This window comes from Microcaecilia unicolor, chromosome 3, assembly GCF_901765095.1.
Source record: "Microcaecilia unicolor chromosome 3, aMicUni1.1, whole genome shotgun sequence".
Lineage (NCBI taxonomy): Eukaryota > Metazoa > Chordata > Amphibia > Gymnophiona > Siphonopidae > Microcaecilia > Microcaecilia unicolor.
The window spans coordinates 334,251,814-334,275,744 of record NC_044033.1 but is presented as its reverse complement, the minus strand read 5'-3'; the positions used below and the strand labels follow the sequence as shown (position 1 = coordinate 334,275,744).

The 23,931-nt window shown below is 43.0% G+C and overlaps 1 protein-coding gene across 1 annotated transcript in view; it reads right to left on the bottom strand.

Annotated features, from left to right (window-relative positions):
• Window positions 1–236: 236 nt before the first annotated feature.
• The window catches only part of LOC115464709 (vomeronasal type-2 receptor 26-like), a 50,602-nt gene continuing 26,907 nt past the window's right edge, over window positions 237–23,931 (bottom strand). The window contains exons 5-6 of the mRNA XM_030195070.1: window positions 9,508–9,634; window positions 237–1,135 (exon numbers count right to left, since the gene is read on the bottom strand). Of these exons, the coding sequence (XP_030050930.1) occupies window positions 237–1,135; window positions 9,508–9,634 (1,026 nt within the window). The remainder of the gene's footprint in view (window positions 1,136–9,507; window positions 9,635–23,931) is intronic.

Genomic DNA, 23,931 nt, shown 5'->3' with positions numbered 1-23,931 from the left:
GACATTTTCTAGTTTAGTGCCACTGAATATTGGGGGTTAAGTGGGATTTATAAGGGCAGGAACCACTCCTACATTGAATATTGGAACCTTTGAGTATTTGGGTCCTAGGAGTGAATGCATGACTAAGGTATAGAAAAATCTATTATTATATGAATTAAAGATTCAAATGAAAGATAATTCCACAAATTTAAATTATCACAGTTTTAACTTCCACAACATTCCAAAAAACATTAATTTCAGTTGTTTTTAGTTAGATATTTCCTGCTGTTCATTTCAGGCCTCAAAAAGATAATGCAACATTTGGGCATAAAGATACATCCCAGCAGTCCAGCACTGGAAGCTTGTATGGCAAATATCTCCACTGCTACCATGTATTTTCCTCTTGTGCTCAGATATGTTGGGATAAAAGTTATCCAAACACTGCAGAACACCAGCATGCTGAAAGTAATGTACTTGGCCTCATTGAAACTGTCAGGTAGATTTCTTGATAAGAACGCAATGATGAAGCTGATACCAGCCAGAAATCCCAGGAAACCCAGAACACAGTAAAATGCCATCATTGACCCTTCATTACATTCAAGTAGTATTGCCCCTGTTTCTGATTGCATATTAAGATATGGGAATGGGGGAGCAGTAAACAACCAGATGAGACAGAGTATAAATTGAAAAAGAGAGCAGGAAAGTATTATGGTATATGAGATCCTAGAACCCATCCATTTCCGGAGCTTGCTTCCAGGCTTGGTTGCATGAAAGGCCATAACCACAGTGATGGTTTTTGCTAGTATGGAAGAGAGTGAGATAGAGAAAGTCATCCCAAAGGTAGTGCTGCGGAGAATGCAGGTCACGGGCTCAGGATGGCCAATAAACATCAAGGAGCATAGAAAGCAGATCATAAGGGAGATGAGGAGGATAAAGCTGATGCCCCGGTTATTGGCTCTCACAATAGATGTATCTCGGTAAATAATGAAAATTCCCAAAATGACTGTATTGATAAGAAAGAAGAAAATGCTGCTGGTAGCCAAAGCCATCCCAAGAACCTCTTCATAGGACAAGAAAATTGTTGGTTTTAGGATACAGGTGTCTCTCTTATGATTGGGCCAGTGGTCTTCTCGACATTTCACACAGTTGTCCATATCTGAGGAAGATGAATATTGTCTCAATATCTCATAAACAGCAGTGGTTTTGGGATAGTGCATGAATATTAAGTTAATTCTTTAAATCTCAGAATACAGCAGATAATGTTTCTCTATAATATCCTGATGTTTAGGATGGTGAAGTAGTTTTAATGCACATCAACCAGCTACAAATCAGAATCAGTATGTACAGTAGACAGACACTTTGCCAAGAATAATTTCAACTCATCTCACTAAATAAAAAAAAAAACGCATGGCTGCTATTGTTTCCTATATATCTCATTCCTTTTCATCCCTTTATGTTTGATCTATTTTCTAGAATGTGAGCAACATTATTTATTTATTTATGCATTCTTGTATCCCACTATTATCGAAAAACAAGCTTTGGTTCAAAGTGGCTTAAAAAGTACATTTTGGTGGAGTTACAAAAGTGTTGAGAGGGCATCTATAGTTCATGTAGTTATTCATAGAGTTTTTGAAGAGATAGATTTTAAGTAGAAGAGGTTGTGGTAGCTTTTCCACCTTATAATCGAAAGAGAAAAATGCCTATATTCCGACCTAAATCGGGAGATGGACGTCTTTCTCTCGCAGGTGCCCAAATCGGTATAATTGAAAGCCAATTTTGGATTTCTTCAACTGCACTCCGTCGCGGGAACGAATAAGGTTGATGGGGGCATGTTGGAGGCGTGGTGAAGGCGGGACTGGGGCGTGGTTATCGGACGAGCAGAGATGGGCGTCTTTAGGTGATAATCGAAAAAAAAGGCGTTTTTACCGCGATTTTGGGTCACTTTTTTTGGACCCTTTTTTTCACGATCAAGTCCCAAAAAGTGCCCCAACTGACCAGATGACCACTGGAGGGAATCTGGGATCACCTGCCCTGACTCCCCCAGTGGTCACTAACTCCCTCCCACCAAAAGAAACCCACTTTACAAACTTTTTTTGCCAGCCTGTATGCCAGCCTCAAATTCCGTACCCACCTCCATGACAGCAGAATGTGTTCTATCCTCTGACAGCCTTTCCCAGGTTCTGATGTGGGTCTCAGGTGAGTGGGACATCTTTTCTGTTAGGTGCACTGCAGAGTCACATCAGCAATGCATTGTGGTGGGTGTAGCGTATTGGGCTCCATGATTCTACTAGCTTGTGTTAAATGCTCACGATGTTGGTAGTTGGTAGGCTGTACTCCCATGGTGCTTTTCCCCCTGCTAACTGGGTCAGAGTGTGCCCTGTTGTGTTTCCGGTAGTCCATGAGGTAGTGGCCATTTTTGTAAGCCAGTTTTAGATCCCGGTCATGTGTTAGCCACGTTACATCAAGGATGACGTCAGAAGAAGGCGGAACACAGCAAAGGGAAGGCTAGACGTCGGGAGCGCCGCCTCTTTCCCTGACGCTGCGCTGCCAGAACCGCCGCCACGGAGGTAAATTTAAAAAGAAAAAAAAAAAGAAAAGGGATGTTAGGGGAAGAGAAGAGGGTGGGCAGTTGAACAATGGGAGCGGGAGGGCAGGGGAGAAACGACAGCAAGGATGCGAAGGGGGGGGCATGGATGCGAAGTGGGGGGGAGAAGAGGGTGGGCCAGGCTGGGACATGGGAGAGAGAGGAGCATGGATGCGAGGGGGGGGGGTCATGGAAGGGAGAGAGGGGAATTGCTGGAAAAGGATGAATGGAGGGGGCAGGGGACAGAGGAGCATGGATGGGCATGGATTGGGAGGGCAGGGCTCAGGGAGAGAGGGGAATTGCTGGAAAGGGATGAATGGAGGGGGCAGGGGACAGAGGAGCATGGATGGGCATGGATTGGGAGGGCAGGGCTCAGGGAGAGAGGGGAATTGCTGGAAAAGGATGAATGGAGGGGGCAGGGGACAGAGGAGCATGGATGGGCATGGATTGGGAGGGCAGGGCTCAGGGAGAGAGGAGAAATTGCTGGACATAGAGGGGAGGGAAGAGAGATGAAGGAGATGAAATGAGGGAAAAGGAAGAGAGGAGAAAAACTGCACATGGATGAAGAAAATAGGCAGAAGCTGAGGACCAGAATTGAAGACGAAAGGAGGAAAGGAAAGAAATAAATGGAAAGGAAGCCCTGGAAACGGAGTTAAGAGGACAGATAGCAGCAGAATCAGATACTGGGCCAGCATGATCAGAAAAAGAAAGTCACCAGACAACAAAGGTAGAAAAAAAATCATTTTATTTTCATTTTAGTGTTTGGAATATGTCCACTTTGAGAATTTACATCTGCTATCTTATTTTGCAATGTATAGCAATTTGTTTCTAAGAATATTGCTGACAATTCCTGTCAGTGTGGCAAGTGGTGAGCGATCATTTTCACGGGGGGGGGGGGGCGCCGCCGCTGCCGCCAACTGATAGTCTGCAGGGGGGGCGCCAACTGATAGGCTGCAGGGGGGCGCCAGAGACCCTAGGCACGGCCCTGCCCTAACCTTCTCAGCCTTTCCTCATAGGGAAGTTGTTCCATTCCCTTTATCATTTTTGTCGCCCTTCTCTGCACTTTCTCTAATTGCTTTATATCTTTTTTGAGATGCGGCGACCAGAATTGGACACAATATTCTAGGTGCGGTCGCACCATGGTGTGATACAGCGACATTATAACATCCTTGTGTTTGTTTTCCATCCCTTTCCTAATAATACTCAACATTCTGTGCGCTTTCTTAGTCGCCACAGCACACTGACCAGACGTTTTTAATGTCTTATCCACAGTGACTCCCAGATCCTTTTCTAGGTCTGTGACTCCTAACGTGGAACCTTGCATGACATAGCTGTAATTCGGGTTCCTTTTACCCACATGCATCACTTTGCACTTGTCAACATTGAACTTCATCTGCCACTTGCACGCCCAATCTCCCAGTCTCGCGAGGTCCTCCTGTAATCTTTCACACTCCTCCTGTGAGTTGATGACCCTGAATAGTTTTGTGTCATCTGCGAATTTAATTACCTCACTAGTTACTCCTATCTCTAGGTCATTTATAAATATGTTAAAAAGCAGCAGTCCCAGCACAGTCCCCTGCGGGACCCCACTAACTACCCTTCTCCACTGAGAATACTGACCATTCAGTCCTACTCTCTGCTTCCTATCTTTCAACCAGTTTTTAAGCCATAGTAATACCTACCATAGTAATATCTACATTTGATCCCATGACTCTCCAATTTCCTCTGGATTCTTTCATGAGGCACTTTGTCAAATGCCTTTTGAAAATCCAGAAACACAATGTTTGTTCACCCCCTTCAAAAAAATGCAGTAGATTGGTGAGGCAAGACTTCCCTTCACTAAATCCGTGCTGATTTTGTCTCATCAGCCCATGTTTTTGTATGTGCTCTGTAATTTTATTCTTAATAATAGCCTCTACCATTTTGCCCGGTACCGATGTCAGACTCACCGGTCTATAATTTCCCGGATCTCCTCTGGAACTCTTTTTAAAAATTGGCGTAACATTGGCTACCCTCCAGTCTTCCGGTACCACACCTGGTTTTAGTGATAGATTGCATATTACTAACAGTAGCTCTACAAGTTCATTCTTCAGTTCTATTAATACTCTGGGATGAATGCCATCCGGTCCTGGTGATTTACTACTCTTCAGTTTGCAGAACAGACCTATTACATCCTCCAAGTTCACAGTGAATTTGTTTAGTTTCTCTGACTCGCCTGCTTCAAATACCCTTTCCAGCACCGGTATCCCTCCCAAATCCTCCTCGGTGAAGACCGAAGCAAAGAATTCATTTAATTTTTCCGCTACGACTTTGTCTTCCCTGATCGCCCTTTAACACCACTTTTGTCCAGCGGCCCAACCGATTCTTTAGCCGGCTTCCTGCTTTTAATGTATCTAAAATGTATTTTCGCTTCTAACGCTAACTTTCTTTCAAAGTCCTTTTTAGCCCTCCTTATCTCCGCTTTGCATTTGGCTTGGCATTCCTTATGTTTTATCTTATTATTTTCAGTCGCTTCTCCATTTTCTGAAGGATTGTTTTCTGGCTTTAATGGCTTCCTTTACCTTACTGCTTTGCCACACCGGCTGACGTTTGGTCTTTTTTCCGCTTTTTCTAATACGCGGAATATATTTGTCCTGTACCTCTAGGATGGTGTTTTTGAACAGCATCCACAACTGATGCAAGTTTTTTACCCTGTGTTGTGCACAGCAAAGAGAATGTAAACCTCTCCTCTCTTTTTTTATTCCCCCCTCCCGTTTTTTTTATCACCTTTTTTCTTCAAGCTGCAAGCTGAGTAGGTGGAGGCCAGAGTTTAGTTTATCCAGTGTTTGCTGTACTGCTTTCACAAGCAATGACAATAAGTTGTTTTAACATTCAAAATTAAAAAAGGAAAAGTGCATGGGTTAAAGTGAAATATCGAACAAACAGCTTACAGGAGGAAGACAATAATTTTCCATGAAGAATGAAGTTCAAAGGATAAAAGACATCAAAGGGACAATCATTGTTCTGTCATCACATACATCTTCTCTATATGCTTTGGTGAAATAAAGGGTCACCTAAACCCCTTTCAGAGTAGAAAGCTCTCTAAGAAGAACTTTCTCCTGCTACAGCAATAGAGAAGTACAGGGAATTATCACAGAAACAGCAACATTTTTGTAAGAAGCATTTGCCATCTGCATCATTCCCCAGACATCAACCCCCACCTGATAATCAACACTTTCTGATGTCCAATCCCCCCAGTTCTCCAAAGGTATCCAATCCACCCCTCTGATGGACAGCCTTTAGTACAAGCCCCTTGCAGGAAACCCACTTGGTGCCATCTGCCGGTTCGCAATCCCTCTTGGAAAGCCTTTAGTGCAAGCCCCTTGCAGGAAACCCACTTGGTGCCATCTGCCAGTTCGCAATCCCTCTGATGCCTGCTCCCTGGCAACCATTCCACCACATTGTGGGCAACTATCCATCATAAGTAACCCACTCCTCAAGGGCTGAATTACCAAAGAAGCCCCCCCCCTCCTCCCCGGCAGGTCTCCCTCAACCCACCACCCAACCATATATGGAGAGCTGACACCTAGAGGTAGTGCCATTTTAAAGCCAGATAGGGTACCCTATCTCTGCCCAACTTGTGCAAGCAATTTAATTAATGAGCCAACTGACACCAATAATTGAGGTTTTAACAAGCAATTATTAGTGATAAAAAGGGGGCACACGCATGGGAGGGACATGGGCAAATTGGGGGCATTCTTTAATTTATGTGCACTTTTATAGAATAAAGGGGATTCATGCCTAGTTTATGCACAGGGTTTTATACCAAGGTTTTGTTAGGGTAAATCAGGAGATCTCAAGACAGTCTTCAAGACACACCTAGCCAGTCAGATTTTCACGATACCCACAATGAGATAGATTTGCACACAACGGAAGTAGGCCATGCAGATCTATCTCATGCACATTCATTGTGGGTATTCTGAAAACCTGACTGGCTAGTCGTGTCCTGAGGACATGATTGGAAACCCCTGCTGTAAACGGTCTCAACTAATTGTAGTTGCAGCTCCCAGTGCTAAGCGCTATGCTATAATGGTGCCTAACTTTAAGCTTAACATTAGTAGCTTTTCTCCTATACAAACCATTTTTTTATTTATTGAAAAATGTATTTTCTTCTAATCAAGAAACTCAGTTTTCACTAATGACAATTATTTAACAAATAATTCAAAATGCAAAATAACAAATTGACCAGATAGACCATCCCAATCATAAACCTGACATTCCCATTGCACAATGATCTGGTAGATAATGGGGAAGTTATCAATGTTTGCTATCATTAAGACAGGTTATTTTAGCACTAACTTGTGTCATTTGAGCACAGGTTCATTTTATGCAATGATACCACCTTATTTATTACCCAGGTTAACAGTAAAATAACACCTCTTATTGGTAGCCCACATTGATTTCTTCCCCCTAAAGTCTCAATTCTCCAAATTTTAAGCCATTACGGGGAATAGTTATCGACAAGATGTGTTTTTACCACTAAAGGGTGCAGTTATCAATGTGGGTTATCATTAAGCTATGTTATTTTACGACTAACCTGTACTGTTTCAGCACATACCACCTAGTTATTAATAACTGGGGTTAACAGTAAAACACACTTCTTAATGGTAGCCCACATTGATAATTTCCCCCTAAAATAGAGGGTGAGCTTGGGAATTACTATCTAGGGCAATTTTCCTCAAACTACAACATAAAACAGACAATCATGCCATCAAGAAAAATGGATGACTATAGTCTATGTAGATTTCTTATTTTTCCATAATTTTTTGCAGTAGGAGCTGTGGAGGGGCATTTTCAATATGACATCTAAGTCCAAATTGAGAAGTTTTGCCGAAAACGTTTCAATACAATGTCTAGCACACAGCCATAATTCAACCATAAAAATGTCTAAATTTCTTGTTCAATTTTGGCTGTGTGCTAGAGGTTTTCAGGCTTAACATGTCCATCTGTAAGTATCATTTCTGAAAAAAAGAAGTCCCAGGAATAAACATAGAATAGTAAGCCATAGGGAGGTCTGTCTGGCAGCATTCCTAGTGAACTGACAATACAGACATCCCAGCAGTGCAGAGGGCAGCCTAGTGGTCAGTGCAGTGGACTTCACATAAAGGGACCAGTGGCGTAGCTATGGGTGGGCCTGGGTGGGCACAGACCCATCCATTCTTGCCTCAGGCCCACCCAGTCAGCAGCCCATGAGGCCCCCAAAACTCTTCAGTGGGGCGCCTCACTATTTTCTCTCCCACTTCTCCACTCGTGACCTGGCATCTGCCCGTCTCTCTTTTTTAAGCCCCCTCCCAGTCTACCTCAGAGCTACTGCCGGCGGCAATTCCTATAGGCATCCTGCACTAGCCCTGCAGGCTTCTCTCTATCATGACCTGCCCTCAATGATGTCACTTCTTGTTTCTTTGGTGGGAATGTGGTAGAGGGAAGCCTGCAGGGCCAGCTTAGTTTGCCTATAGGAACTGTGACAGGCAATGGCTCTGAGGTAGATCTGGGGGAGCGGGTTCAGAGAGAAACGGGCAGATGTCGGGTCATTAAGAAACCCACTATATTGTATGTACCCTGTTTCCCCGAAAGCAAGACATCCCCCGAAAATAAGACCTAGTAGAGGTTTTCCTGAATTGGTAGATATAAGGCCTCCCCCGAAAGTAAGACCTAGCAAATTTTTGTTTGAAAGCAGGGCCGCCGAGAGCCGGACAAGGCCGCCCCCGGGCCGCCCCCCCACCCGAGGTCACCGGCCCCCCCTCCACCCACCCTCCATCACTCCCGGAACTAACCTTAAACGCCTCCTTTCACCTTCGCAGCAAGTAGCAGCAGGGCAGACCTCTCCTTCCTTCCGTGCCCCGCCCTCGCGAATGTTAAGTCAGGCAAGGGCGGGACACGGAAGGAAGGAGTGGCCTGCCCTGCTGCTGCTGCTTGCTGCGAAGGTGAAAGGAGGCATTTAAGGTTAGTTCCGGGAGCGACGGAGGGCGGGCGGGCCAACCCCAATCCAACCCCGATGTTTCCCCAAAAAATAAGACAGCCCCTGAAAATAAGACCTAGCGCATTTTTGGGGGCAAAAATTAATATAAGACAGTGTCTTATTTTCGGGGAAACATGGTATGTACAGGTAAAGGGGTGGGTTGGGAAGGGCCCACCCAGGTTAGCTCTGGGCCCACACAAATTGGCAGGTCTGCCTATGACCCTGAAAGGAACCCAGGTACAAATCCCACCTAAACCCCTTCTAAGCCTTCCAGGATCAGAGAAAACCTACTCTACCTGAAAGTCCATCATTACAATAGCCCTCAGGCTTCTGGGTCACTTATATATATTTCTATGTTTCAAGAGGACTCACATATTTGTACTGAAATGAAAGAGCTAAAGTGGAAATTGAACCTGGGTCCCATTATTCACTGTCAACTGAAATGACCACAAGGCTACTCCATCCATTAGCTTGCTGTTGTCTTAGAAATGGCCATAATATCTGGAGCTATCATACAGCCTGGTATCTACTGTCACTATCACATCTTTGGGGGTGGTTAGGTGGGAGGGTGTCAGTGAACACTGGGAGATTAAGGGGGAGTCTGCCTTCATCCTTCAGTGGTCAGCTGGTCAGTTAGAGCACCTTTTTCAGACTTAGTTGTAACTAGAATAGGTCTAGAGAAAAATGTACTTCTTTTCTGCCTTGAACCTATTTTTCTGTTCCATTGTAGCAGAAAAACATCCATATTTAAAGCCTGCTCAAGTTCCACCCAAAACACACCTCCAACATGCCCCCTTGCAATTCTGAGCTTTGAAAATTGCAATTTAGACATTTTGCAAGAAAAAATGTCCATCTGCCACTTTGTGCCACGTCTGAGACATTTTTCTCTTTTAAAATTGAGCACCAATAACCCACAGTCACTGACATGTCACATGATATCACTTACCACTTTGATTGGAGATCTCTCCCTGTGGACATGGAATACAGTCAAAGCAGCAGGTGGGTTGTCTCTCCCTGGTTGATTTTCTGAAGCCAGGAGGGCAGCTCTCACTGCATTTGGATTGAGGAGGTGTCTAAATATTGAAAAGACAATCTGGGTAATTTGATATAACCTTCACCTGTGATTGTTAAAATGCAAGTTTCCATTCTGTCCACCTATGGACCAATTTCTACTTACAAGCCTTTAAAATCTGAAATTCAGCTTGAAATGGAAATGTCATATGTACTGACCTTTCTTATTTTACTGGTTACTTTTAAAATTAAGTCCCCTCCATACTACGCTGCTCACATCCACTCATGTGGCACCCTTCTTGCTTTCAATAATTCAGTATAGTCTCAAGTTGGAGTTCTGAAGCAGCAACTTTACTTACAATTTATTGTTGCTATACCTTCCCCTCACACCGGAGTAGGATGGATAATACTTACTAAGCTCTGGTTCTCCGGATCTCAATAGTCGTGGCAGCGCTCCCAGAACCTCAGTTTCCTGGTGTGGGGGAAGGGCGACATCAAACTAACCACGTCTCAGACTCTCTAAGAGCCGGAGAGGAATTTAAAACTAAATTCAGGATTTTCCTTGTTTTGGCAGAAAAGAAATAGAATCACACAAAATTTGACTCTGACTTTTGTACCCCAACAAATAATAATGATAATACAATGTTCTTTCTTTGTTAACTTTTCTTTGAATACACTAGTAATAACAGTTCTCACTTAATCTTCTCTTAGTGTTTCAACAGGTTACTTTACCCATCTCATCCAATCCCTCATCATCAGATAAGTATTACTCCCCTCTAGTTCCTTTTATCCTCTTAACTCTTTTCTCAGTATTGTAATGTTTACTATACTTGAAGTTTTTAGACTTTTCAGTAGTGTAAGAATTAGATTCTTTGTTTTCAAATCCTTGTCTTACAGATTACCCCTGTTCCAGGAGTTGCAAAACTCAGACCAAATTTTCAGGTAAGTATATTTCTCTCTCGACTTTCCCCTTTTCCTCTATCCACTTTGATGTTCAATAGGTACTTGCTTCCAGTGGAGTTAAAGTTATCCTAGTACCAGGTGAGTACAAGTTCTATCAATTTGTGATGCTACTCAAAAAGAATCACTTAGCTCAGTCCAAAGCTCCTGTTAGAAGCAGGTTTTTAAAACTTGTCTTTCTTGCGTGGGGGGCCCTATGTTGCTGATTCATCGGTTCCTCTTTCTGCAGTACTTCTCTTCTTCCTAAACCTCGCTAATAATTGAACCAAATGGGAAACAAAACCCTGACTTACTTTCTTCTTTTTCCAGGATTCCTGATTGAGGGACTTTAGAGACGTTACATTAGACTGGGGCCAGATAGCTAACTTAAACAAAATTAATTAGAATGCTTCTATCTTTCCTACCTACTTCTCACTGAGCAGTCCCTATTCTAGAGAGCTGGAGAGAAAGCGTCTGCACTGAATTCACCAGCAATCCGGACAGATTCAGTTTCTCACACCACATTCCATCCCTCAGTTACTCACCCAGCCACTATAGACCCCACTCCAGGCACACTCTCTTAATTTTCATACCCCTCTCTCACAGTGACATCAATTAGTCACGCTCACCTTCAAATCAACCCTAAACTAGTTCCCATTCATTTACTTTCACCCCAACACCTTTCAAAGTAACTTTAACACCATTCCCTCACTCTCTTGCACAGAGCATGCCAAAAACACAACCTTTCTCCTGCAGCGCTGCAGCCTCTCTCACTCAGACTTGAATTCAGTGTTCCGTTTTTAAAACAGCCACTCATTTTTAAAACCAAATTTTCCTCTTCTCTCATTTGAACCCCCGTCACCTTATTCTCAGTCTCATCTAATCTCACACTTCCATACTTTACTGTGCTACTCACCAATTTCACTTACTCATTACTCAAATAGACCTTTCACTCATTTCTCCCACTAAATCCCACACTTGCTATACCCAATTACTCACTGCAGCACCAGAAATCCTATTTCCTCCAATTAATTTTACTTCTATTTTCCCTTTCAATCAGAGCTCAATCAAACACATCCTCTCTCCTTCCAAACTGCAGACTTCTCTCTTCCAGCTCCCAGCCAGAGAGCCTCTCTGTAACAGTCAGCAAAGCTGTTGCTAAGCCAACAGAACCTCAGCTCTCAGCTAATTCTAAAGACTTGCGCTGCTGGCCACAATGGAACTGTGGGACAACTTGGGTAATTTTATTTATTTTATTAACCCCTTGGGTTACAATGAGGGGCATAATCGAATGAAAACGTCTATCTCCATGGGCGTTTATCTCCGAGAATGGGTCCGTGAAGGGGTGGACCGAACCGTATTTTCGCAAAAAATAGACGTCCATGTTTTATTCGACAATTTGTGAGCTGGGCGTTTTTGTTTTTCAGTGATAATGGAAAATGAAAGCGCCCAGCTCAAAAATGAATAAATCCAAGGCATTTGTTTGTGGGAGGGGCCAGAATTCGTAGTGCACTGGTCCCCCTCACATGCCAGGACACCAACCGGGCACCCTAGGGGGCACTTTTACAAAAACAAAAAAAAAGGTCAAAGAGCTCCCAGGTGCATAGCACCCTTCCCTTGTGTGTTGAGCCCCCCAAATCCCCCTCAAAACCCACTGCCCACAAGTCTACACCATTACTATAGCCCTAAGGGGTGAAGGGAGGCACCTACATGTGGGTACAGTGGGTTTGGGGGGGTTGGACAACTAAGCATTAAGCAGCACAATTGTAACAGGTAGGGGGGGGATGGGCCTGGGTCCACCTGCCTGAAGTCCACTGCACTCCCTAACAACTGCTCCAGGGACCTGCATACTGCTGCCAGGGAGGTGGGTATGACATTTGAGGGTGAAAATAAAAAGTTGTGAAACATCATTTTTTGTGGTGGGAGGGGGTTAGTGACCACTGGGGGAGTCAGGGGAGGTCATCCCCGATTCCCTCTGGGGGTAATCTGGTCATTTAGGGCACTTTTTGGGGCCTTATTCGTGGAAAAAACAGGGTCCAGGAAAAGTGACCTAAATTCTAGCTACAAACGCATACTTTTTTTCCATTATCAGCGAAAGGCGTCCATCTCTCCTCGGCCGATAACCACACCCCAGTTCCACCTTCGCCACACCTCCGACACGCCCCCGTCAACTTTGTACGCTTCCGCGATGGAGTGCAGTTGAAAATGTCCAAAATCTCCTTTCCATTATACCAATTTATTCGTTTTTGTGAGATAAACGTCTATCTCCCGATTTGGGTCGAAATCTAAGCGTTTTTCTCTTTCAATTATAAGGTGGAATATCTCTTTCAACAATAAAGGACAATATTTATAAGCGACAAGAATTAGGCTATTTACACAATATTCTCCTCCCTTTCAACTGACTTGGTTTAGTAAGAAATAGATATGGGCAGCTCAAAACAGTTTTTTTCTTTTTTCATTTCCCCCATGTTATTTATATATACAGCTATTGCACATCCTCGATTCAATTCTCTGGTCACCTAGTCAAAGAATTCTTTGAGATTCATTTTGCACGATTTACCTTTGGTAAAGCCATGTTATCTTGGATCTTGCAACTTATTAGATTCCAGGAAATTCACCCAAAATAAACTTTATATTAAGTATGATTCCAATCCTTTTTCATCCCTCATTGTACAAGCAGATTGAAAGACTTTTGACCACCTTCCTCTGGAATTCCAGAACTCCCAGAATCTCTCTAAAAAAATTAAAGGCCCCAAAAGAAAAGTTTGGAGTATTTTTTCCAGGTTTTTTTTTACTGTACCATAAAGCATTTATTTCCCAACAAGGTTGTCACTGGTTTTCCTCTGAAAGAGAATATACTCCCTTATGGCTTCAATTGGAACAATCTATACTCTCTCCAATACCTTTGTACCTGCTTGCAAATATGCCTATTGCCCCCTTTAAAATAGATAATCTCATAATAAATAATACCAAAGTTTGCTTATAGAATTTAGACAAACTCTTTGATCTACCTATCACTTCCTCAACACAAATAACTATCTGGAATAATCCCAAATTCCTATTTGGGCGAACTGTGGTGTTTGGACTGTTAAAAATCTGTCACCAAGACCATAACAGCTTATTATGTTTTCAGGACCTTCAAACACAATTCAATCTTCCTGCCATGCAATACTTTTATTGGTTGCAATTATCCCACTGTATTAAAAGATCAGGTGTATTGACAACTGTCTCCTCTCAAGAACCATCTATATTTCAGTTTGCTGAATTACTAATGAATAATGGCCACTTGGCCTCAACCATATATAAGAAACTTCTGACATCTCATTACACCTTAACATTCCTTAACCTGCACTTCCCTAACTGCAAAGGTCTAAAATACAAACTAATGCACGCGTCAAACTTTACCTACTTGAGCGCCCAGGTATGGAACGCATTGCCCTGCAACTTAAAAATGATCTACGAAATAACTGACTTCCGCAAACTACTGAAGACCCATCTCTTTAACATGGCATATCACAAAAATCAACCAATGTGAATATACAAAACTCCCCCACATAAATTCTGAACTGTTTATCAATATCTGTTGTTTTACTACTACCATGTCTTTCACTATCATGTTACCAAAATCCTGCTGTAACACTATCTATTTTCCTAATATACTTCCATTACTCACGATGTATTGTAGGCCACATTGAGCCTGCAAAGAGGTGGGAAAATGTGGGATACAAATGCAATAAATAAACAAACAAATAAACAAATAAAGATAATTTTACACTACAAGAGGTATGGGGAAAAGATGCAAATCATCAAATTTCCGAGTCATTACAATCTAAACTTTGGCTATCTTTAATTAGACCACTCTCTTCAGCAAATATAATGCAATCAATGTTGTTCTTATATCATAGAGCTGTATGGACACCACGGAAAATGCATAATGCAAAATTATTAGCATCAAGCTCATGTTGGCATTGTAAGACTCATACTGGTACATTAGTACACATGATTTATGATTGTGTGAAAATTAAATCTTTTGGGCAGACCTCTATGGGAAATCATATGTGCTATATTTAAGCTCAAATTAGAGCTTAATGTATCATTAATAATATTCAAGTCATGTTCATCAGATATCTGTTTACCAGACAAACATAGAATACTGTTTGACATATTAATTACTATTGGACAGCATATGATTCTAGCAAATTGGAAAAATTTGTATCACCTTAATGAACATTTTTGGTGGCAATCTGTCCTGTTATACCACAAGTATGAGTCAACCTCTGCGCAATTATTGGGAACTCTCAATAAGAAGAATTCAATATGGACTCCTCTCAAGGACTATATTCACGCACTACAGTGATAGATATTACTAGTCTGATATTGACATTATCATTATTATTTTGTAATGTTCTTTGCTCTGCATAATTTCTTATGTAATTTTTGTATTGTTAACTATATTATACGGAAATACAATAAAATATCTTGGGGGGGGGGGGGAAAGGAAATTCACTATTCTTTTGGTCAGCATCGCTTCCAATACTTTTCCAACAACCAAAGTGAGGCTTACCGGTCTGTAGTTTCCAGCTTCTTCTCTGTCACCACGTTTGTGAAAGAGGGACCACATCCACTCTTCTCCGATCCCAAAGAACCTCCCCTGTCTCCAAGGATTTGTTAAACAAATCTTTAAGAGGGCCCTCCAGAACCTCTCTGAGCTCTTTCAATATCCTGGGATGGATTCCATCTGGTGCTATGGCTTTGTCCACCTTTAGATTTTCAAGTTATTCATAAAAATTCTCTTCCTTGAAAGTGCTATATCTTCTCCATTCTCATATGTACTTTTGCCAGACAATCGTGGTCTTTTTCCAGAATTTTCTTCCGCGAAAACAGAAGTATTTGTTTAGCACATTTGCTTTTCCTTCATCATTCTCCACATAGCGGTTCACAGCATATTTCAGTCTCACAATTCCATTTTTAGTCTTCCTCCATTCATTAATATACCTGAAAATTTTTTTGTCTCCCCTCCTTACATTTCTAGCCATTTGTTCTTCCACTTGCGCTTTTGCCAGACATATATCTCTCTTGGCTTCTTTCAGTTTCATCCGGTATATTTCTCTGTGTTGCTCTTCCTGAGTTTTTCTATATTTCATTAATGCCAACTCTTTATCCTTTATTTTCTCAGCCACTTGCTTGGAGAACCATATCGGTTTCCTTTTTCTCTTGCTTTTATTTACTTTCCTTTAATAAAGGTTTCTAAACATATTTATAGCTTCTTTTAGCCTGGACCATTGCCTTTCCACTTCTTGTATGTCCTCCCAGCCCATCAGTTCTTTCTTAAGGTGTTCATCCATTTTAAAGTCAGCACATTTGAAATCCAGGACTTTTGATTGGCTTCCCTCCCCTTCAGCTATTATATCAAACCAAACTGTTTGATGGTCACTGCTGCCCAGGTGAGCACCCACTTGGACATTAGACAGACTCTCCCCATTTGTGAGCACCAGATCCAGCGCTGCTCCCTTTGTCATGGGTTCCTTAACCATTTGTCTGAGCAAAGCACTTTGAAAAGCATCCATGATCTCTCTACTTCTTTCCGATTCTGCAGATGGAACTTTCCAATCCACATCTGGCAGGTTGAAGTCTCCCAGCTACAGCACCTCTCTTTTCTTTCCCAACTTTTGAATATCTGTAAACAGATTTTTATCTAGTTCCTCTGTGTTGGAGGTCTGTAGACAACAGCCATCTCTTTTTAAGGTGATTCATATCGCTTATTCCTTTCCCCAGTCCCCTGTCATTTCAGACACTGTGATATCATTTCTCACATACAGAGCTACTCCTCCACCTTTACGACCATCTCTATCCATCCTAAATAGATTATACCCCGGTATGTTTCCATCCTATTCATGGGAATCATTGAACCATGTCTCTGTGATTGTAACAATGTCTAAATTTGCCTCTAACATCAGGGACTTGTAGATCATGAACTATGTTGCTTCGACTGTGAGCATTTCTGGTCATCGCTTTCCATCTACATTTCAGTGGCATTTTCCTCTGCTGTTTAGTTTTTTTGTTTAGTCTCACTTTCTGCTGTGTTGGTAATAAGTGATTTGCTAAGATTGTTGTTTTCATTGCTTTCTTTTCTACTGTCACATCTTGTCTTTAGCTGGGGATGACCACTGGAAGTGACCTGTCCCCATATGTTTACTCCCACCTTCTACTTTAAATGCCTAGAAACATATTGTCTAAATTTCTTCCCAAGGATTTTTTTCCTGCCACAGTGAGATGCAGCCCATCTTTAAAATATAGTCTTTTGTTTTTCCATGTGTTGCCCCATCGTCCTATGTACCTAAAACCTTCTTTGTGTCACCAAGTTTTGAACCAGCTATTGAAATTTTCAGTACTTCGCAATCTTTTCTCTCCCTTTCAAAAAGTAGGTAGTACTTCAGAAAAAGCTACTGTTTGTACCAAAGGTTTTAACCCCTCCCCCAGCTCCTGAAAAGCTTTCTGTGCTGCAAGTGTGGTGTAATTGGTAAGGTCATTTGTTCCCAGGTGGATAACATACCTTTCCATCCTTGTCTTGTAGTGACACTAATAAAAAGAATTAAAAAAAAAACAAGAGCAATTAGACAAAGCTGCCTATTCACGCCTCTATTTTTAAATCTTGTGTTGGAGCCTTTGCTTACAGCGATAAGGTACAATCCTACTATATAAATGAGCGCTGATCAATGCGCCATACATGCGCAGAATAGGGCAGTTATCCTGCGCATGTGTCACATCATAGGGCAGCTTTTCATAAACCAAAGGGAACATGAACTGGGGGGAGGGGGAGGTAGAGAAAAGATCTACAAAGCACACGGACGATCCCACGCCTTCAACTACAACAGCCAGCCAATGCCGCGCATGCATCAGGTCACAGGCCAGCTTTTCATAAACCAAAGGGTACACAAGCAGGAGGGGAGGGGGAGGGGGGAGGGGGGAGTTAGAGAAAAGATCTACAAAGCATGCGGACGATCCCACACCTTCAACTACAACAGTCAGCCAATGCAATGAGCTCATATTCCTAACCACACCCACCTCCTGCGCCCGCCCTTTTCAACCGGTCACCGACAGTGTTGCCAGGTGGGCGGTTTTACCGCCCAATTGGGCGGTTTTACGCGACCCGCCGCGGGAAATTTTTGCTCGCGGCGGGTTGCGGTTTTTTGGGCTCCTTTTTGGCTTCGGGGCGGTTTTTTCGCAGGCTTTTTCGGCCGCGGTGGGCGGGGTTAATGACGTTTCTGGGCGGGGTTAGTGACGTGGGAGGCGGGGTTAGTGACGTGGGAGGCGGGGTTAGTGGCGGGGGAGGCGGGGCCGATGACGGCGGGGGCGGGGTTGATGACGGCGGGGGCGGGGTGATGACGCGGGGGCGGGGGTGTCAGGGGCGGGGTTTGAGTTTGGGCGGGTTTTGGGCTGGATTTTGGGCTCCTTTGGGCTGGAAAAAAATTTTCCACCTGGCAACCCTGGTCACCGACGTGAACAAATGCGAAGCGAAGAGCATATTAACAACTCGTCAGTCAGTGCTGCACAGCCAGCTTTTCATAAACCAAAGGGAACACGAGCCGGGAGGGGGGTATTTTTTAAACACTGTGGTGGGGAGGTGGAGGATGGGGAAAATGGACAACGCCTTCCAGTTTATGTGAAAAGTGGTTGTTAGGAGGAAGAACCCCCCCCCCCCCCCCATTAAAAGGCGCACTTCCCTGTCAATCAAGATATCATGGGGTTTGAATCCCAGAGGCCAGGAAAGGTTTTTTTTTTTTTTTACCTGTCCGTTTTATGCTTATCTGAAGAGAACGAAGAAACGGGTTTGTGGCAAGGGGAAGGCCCTGCCCGTCTGGGCAGGAGATAAGACAGAGTCTGTGTACTAGAGACAGTGCAGAGAGCAGCAGCACAGCATTAAGGAAAGGAGCAGGAGCTGGACTCTCGATCTCAGCCAGTAAATGCCAGGGGCCGAAGCACGGGCGCCCCCCAGAGAAAAGCGCAATACGCCCCTGCTGAGGGTCTCTTTTACCCGTGCAAATCACACCCGGGATTTTACCTTCCCTGGGGCTGCAAATGCACGATCTGACACCAGCCAGCTAAAAAGGAAGATAGGCGGGCAAAGAGGCCATGACTTTAAAAAACAAAAAAGAAATCCAGGTGAAACTGAACAGAAACTTCCGGCGACAAGCTCAGGAGTGTAAAGAGGAGCTGCAAGGCACAAAGACCCAAGGTGGAGAGCTAAAGGTTGGGACGGGAGTTTCTCCAAGGAAGAGTGAATTTTAAACCTATTTTGTTTTCTTTTCCCTTTGTTTTCTTTCTCCTTTCTGGAATGATTTCAACTATTTCCAGCTCTTGGCTCACGCAGCTCTCCCACTGTCACAGGGACTCCTAAGCAGCTCACTCTCACATTCTCTCTCTCTTTCAGACAGACGCGCGCACACACACACACTTTCTCTCGCGCTCTGTCTCTCACACACTCACTCTCTCTCTCTCACACACAAAATATTAGAACAAGGGGGGGGGGGGCAGGCAACTGAAAAACGAGCCCTGCTTTGCTGCCTCAAACAACCGGCTATAAGGAGCAACTGACCCTCCACTGTCACAGGGACTCCTAGCAGCTCTCTCTCGCTCTCTCTCTCTCTCTCTCACTCACTCTCACTCTCTCACTCACTCTCACTCTCTCTCTCTCTCTGAACTCTCTCTCTCTCACACACACACACAAAATATTAGAATAAGGGGGGGACAGGCAACAAAAACAATGTAAAGGTTTTAGAGACATTAGAACAAGGTAAATTAATTGAAGGATCTAATGCTGTTTACACAAAGAGCATAGTATATAAAAGTGTACTATAGACATCAACTCACATTATGTTCATCAACTTTTAAATTACATTTCAGAAATAAAAAATCTTGCCCATTTTAATGGGCTTAACGGCTTGTGCTGATATAAAAGGAGTCCAATGTGGAGAAGCAGTGTCGAAAATAGCAACTTATGCCAATGATATTCTTCTATACACTACTCATGACTTTATACCAATGATCCTTGAAGTTATCAAAGTTTATGCTATGGTCTCTGGATACAAATTGAAGGCTTCTAAAACAGAGATCATGCCAAAGAATGGTCCTCTATCTGCTGATGTGAAGAAATTTGATTTTCAATTGTCCCCTAATAAGCTTAAATATTTGGAAATATATTTTGATCCTACAATAGAGGAAACCATAGAATATAACACAAATTATAGAAATGATGTATAAATCTATCCTGGTGGGCTGACTAGATACTATCAAAATGATGATTATTCCCAAAATAAATTATATATTTAGTAAGCTGCCTTTTCTTCTCAACAAACAAACATTCAATAGGATTGAGACCCTATTGTCTAAATTCTTATGGAGCTACCAAAGACCTCATATCGTACTCAAAAGATTAAAAAGTATTACATTACGTGGAGTTAATTTTCCCAGCTTTTAAGGTTATCATATGGCTTTTCTTTTCAGGCATGGTTTTAGGTAAATATAAATGAAGATGCCATATCGGCTCCATTATGAATTCAATTGAAGTGTCTATATACAAATGCTAGAAGCCTAAAAGATAAGATGGGAGAGTTGGAGTATATAGCACTAAATAAATAGGTAGATATAATAGGCATCTCAGAGACCTGGTGGAAGGAGAACAATCAATGGAACACTATGTTTGCAGGGTACAAATTATATTGAAACTAGTAAAAAAGGTCCGTTTCTCAAACAAATGAAATGGGTGCTAGCAAGGTTATCATGTAATGGCGATTATGTTTTTAAGGGAACCGTTAGGAGAGTGTGTGAGATAGAGACTGTGTGCGAGTGTGTGTATTAGAGAGAGAGTGTGTGTGTGTGTGTGAGAGTGAGAGAGTGTGTGTGTGAGAGAGAGTGTGTGTGTGTGAGAGAGAGTGTATGAGAGAGTGTGTGTGTGTGAGAGAGAGTGTATGAGAGAGTGTGTGTGAGAGAGTGTGTGTGAGTGTAAGAGAGAGTGTGAGAGAGAGAGAGAGAGAGTGTGTGTGAGACAGTATGTGAGAGAGAGAGAGAGAGAGTGTGTACGAGAGTGAGAGTGTGTGTGAGAGAGAGTGAGAGAGAGAAAGTGTGTGTGTGTGTGTGTGTTCACAGCAAAGGTTTCAAGCCTCATACAGTAGCTGACAGCAGGAACGGACCATGCTGACACCATCAAAGCTTTGCTCGCAGTATCTTCCTATTATCTTCCCCTCCCTTTTGCTTGTTCAACTTCAGAAACCGAAACCTACTTCCATAATGGCCCATAGACAACCTTTTACACGTCCCAGCTGCTAGCTAAAAGAATTGTTTACTGGACATTTAAAATGCCTGGGAGGAGTAAGCGGGAGTCGACTTGCTGATTTGTACCTGAAAGCTCTGGCTGGTTGTCTTCCATAACGTTCTGTTTGTTACATCTCCTTACGTCAGCCAGCCTCCAGCGTTCCCTTCCCTCTCGCTGTTCCGCCCTCCTCTGATATCATTACGTTTTGACGCGAGGGCGGGTCAGTGAGAGTGAATGGAATGCTGGAGGCTGGCTGATGTTATCAGATATTAAAGATGTTATGAACCCAGGCAGCCAGACGGAGGTGCAAATTATTATATAGGATGATAGAGTAGATCAAATTGTAGGGGAGGAGGTTGTTCTATATGCTAAAGAGGGAATTGAGTAAAACAAGATAAATATTACACATGAAACAGATAGCAGCATGGAATCTTTAAGGATTGAAATTCCAGGTGTGAAGGGAAAGAGTATACTGGTAGGGCTGTACTACTGTTATGTCTTGGGGCTTAGGGTTGTGAGCCCTTGGTTTGTAGTAGAAAGTTACGAAAGACTGAATCCCCATAGGCAGAGAAAGGAGGTGGCTGCAGACAGTCAGGCAGGGTGGAGACAAGGAAGCCCAAACACACAGGAAGCAAGGTTATACTGGAACTCGTTCACACAGGAAGCAAGGCTTAACTGGAATCCAGACACACAAACAGCAAGGCACTGCACTGGAACCCACACAGACAATATCAAGGCATGATACTGGAATCCAAAAACGCAAGCAAGGCAAATCAAGGCTGGAACCTACTCGCACAAGCAGTGGATAGCTGCACAGGAACTCACACATACACAAGAAGCATATGGCTAGCTGGAACCCACACACACAGGAGACATGAGATGCAGGAACCCACTCACACCAGCAGCTCTAGGAAGTCGGGAAGCAGAAAAGAATAGCATCTCAGGACCCAAAAGAGCAAGATTGCAGGCAAGGCGGCTATGACTTGAGAGCATCAAGGATCTGGACTGGTGGGGTTAAATCAGGCCATAATGTCTGACATCATGAATGTGCTGGAGCTTCAGTTCCTGCACCACAATGGAGCTCCTCCTTCTGGCAATGTGGCCCGCTGCCAGATACCCATTGTGTGCTGCTTGTACGGACCGTCATCCGAGTAATGGTAGGACCGTGACAGTATCCACTCCTCTAGTGCTCCTCCTACCCTGAATGTTTGGTTTATGTTTGTGATGAAAGAAGCAATGTAAACATCTTATCAGTACTGGAGCATGGACTTGGGTGGCAGGCTCTCATGAATTGTCTACAGGTCAATACCCTTTCCAAGAAATAAGGTACTGTAGCTGTCCCAGTAGTCTCCGGACATCCAATATGTTCAGTTCCTCATACTCCTCATCAGAAGCGGACACCACAGGATGTGGTGAAGGCGGAGGCAAGTCAGTTTTCCTTAGAACTACGGGCTTGAAGAGGGGCACATGAATGGTGTTATGTATTTGTACGTTGGCTGGGATTTAAGTTGATAAGTGACAGGATCTGTTGGAATATAGGATAGGGACCCACAAATTGAGGAGCAAATCAAGCAGAAGGAACCTTTAACCGAAGATGTTGGGTAGTCTCTGGGTTGGAAGTGGGGACCTCTGACATGTGTTCTTATCAGCTTGATGTTTCATTTGACCAGAGGCCTGTCGAAGAGTGTTTTGGGCTGTCTGCCATATCTGCTTGAAGGAGGCAAGAGCTCTGGAGGCAGCCAAGACCTCATTGTTTGACGTTAATGGTAGAGGGATGCGTGGATCTTGTCCATAGACAATGCAGAAAGGTGTTGCTCCTGTGGAAGAACTAACTGTGTTATTATGAGCAAATTCAGCTGAAGGTAGCAATTGTATCCCATCATCTTGAAGAGTGGACACATACATTCATAGAAATTTTTTAAACTTTGCAGCGTTGGTTCGTTCTGTCTGTCCATTCCTTTGGGGAAAATATCCAGAGAAATTCAATTTTACTCCCAGAGCTCGATTATGGATATGCCAAACCTTGGAGATAAACTGTACTCCTTGGTCAGAAGTAATAGTCTCAGGCAATCCATGGAGGCAGAATATGTCATAAATAAAGTGTTGCGAGAGCTCCACTGCAGACAGAAGGCCCAGGAGAGGTGTTATGTGAGCCATCTTCAAAAACTGATCCACCACTACCTAGATTACTGTATGTCCATCAGATGGGGAAAGATCGATAATGAAATTCATGGATAGATCCAAGGTCTCAGTTATAGGTAGTGGTTGAAGTAGCTCTTGTGGTCTTCTGTGGTCAGGCTTGTGCCGGGCACAGCACAGGCTGCCACAAAATCTTGGACATCTTTCTCTAGGGTTAGAAACCAGTAAAATTGAGATAGAAAGCCCAGGGTACCAGGATGTCCTGCTAATTTGTATGTATAGTCCCATTTTACCACAGCTAAGTAAAAGGGCCCCTTAATTATGAAAATGAACTTTAAAAAAAAGCAGCATTAATGCTTTGTGAATCTGCTCCCTTTTGTCCAGACTCTCCAAAACCTTAAATCACATCTATCTATCTATCTATCTATCTATCTATCTATCTATCTATCTATCTATCTATCTATCTATCTATATGTAAGTATTGCCATACTGGGACAGACCAAGGTCCATCAAGCCCAGCATCCTGTTTCCAACAGTGACCAATCCAAGTCACAAGTACATGGCAAGATCCCAAAACAGTACAATAAATTTTATGCTGTGTACTCTAGAAATAAGCAGTGGATTTTCCCCAGGTACATTTTAATAATGGTCTTTTCCTTTAGGAAGCCATCCAAACTGCTTTTATTACATTCTCTGGCAACAAATTCCAGAGTTTAATTACACGTTGAGTGAAGAAATATTTTCTCCGATTCATTTTAAATCTACTACTTTCTACCTTTGTTTCATTGCCCTTCTGTATACCTTTTCTAATTCCACTATCTTTTTTGAGATGCGGTGACCAGAATTTAACACAATATTCGAGGTGCGGTCGCAGCATTGCTTTCTTAGCCACCATCGCACACTGAGCAAAGGATTTCAACGTATCATCAACGATGACACTTAGATCCCTTTCCTGGTCGGTGTCTCCTA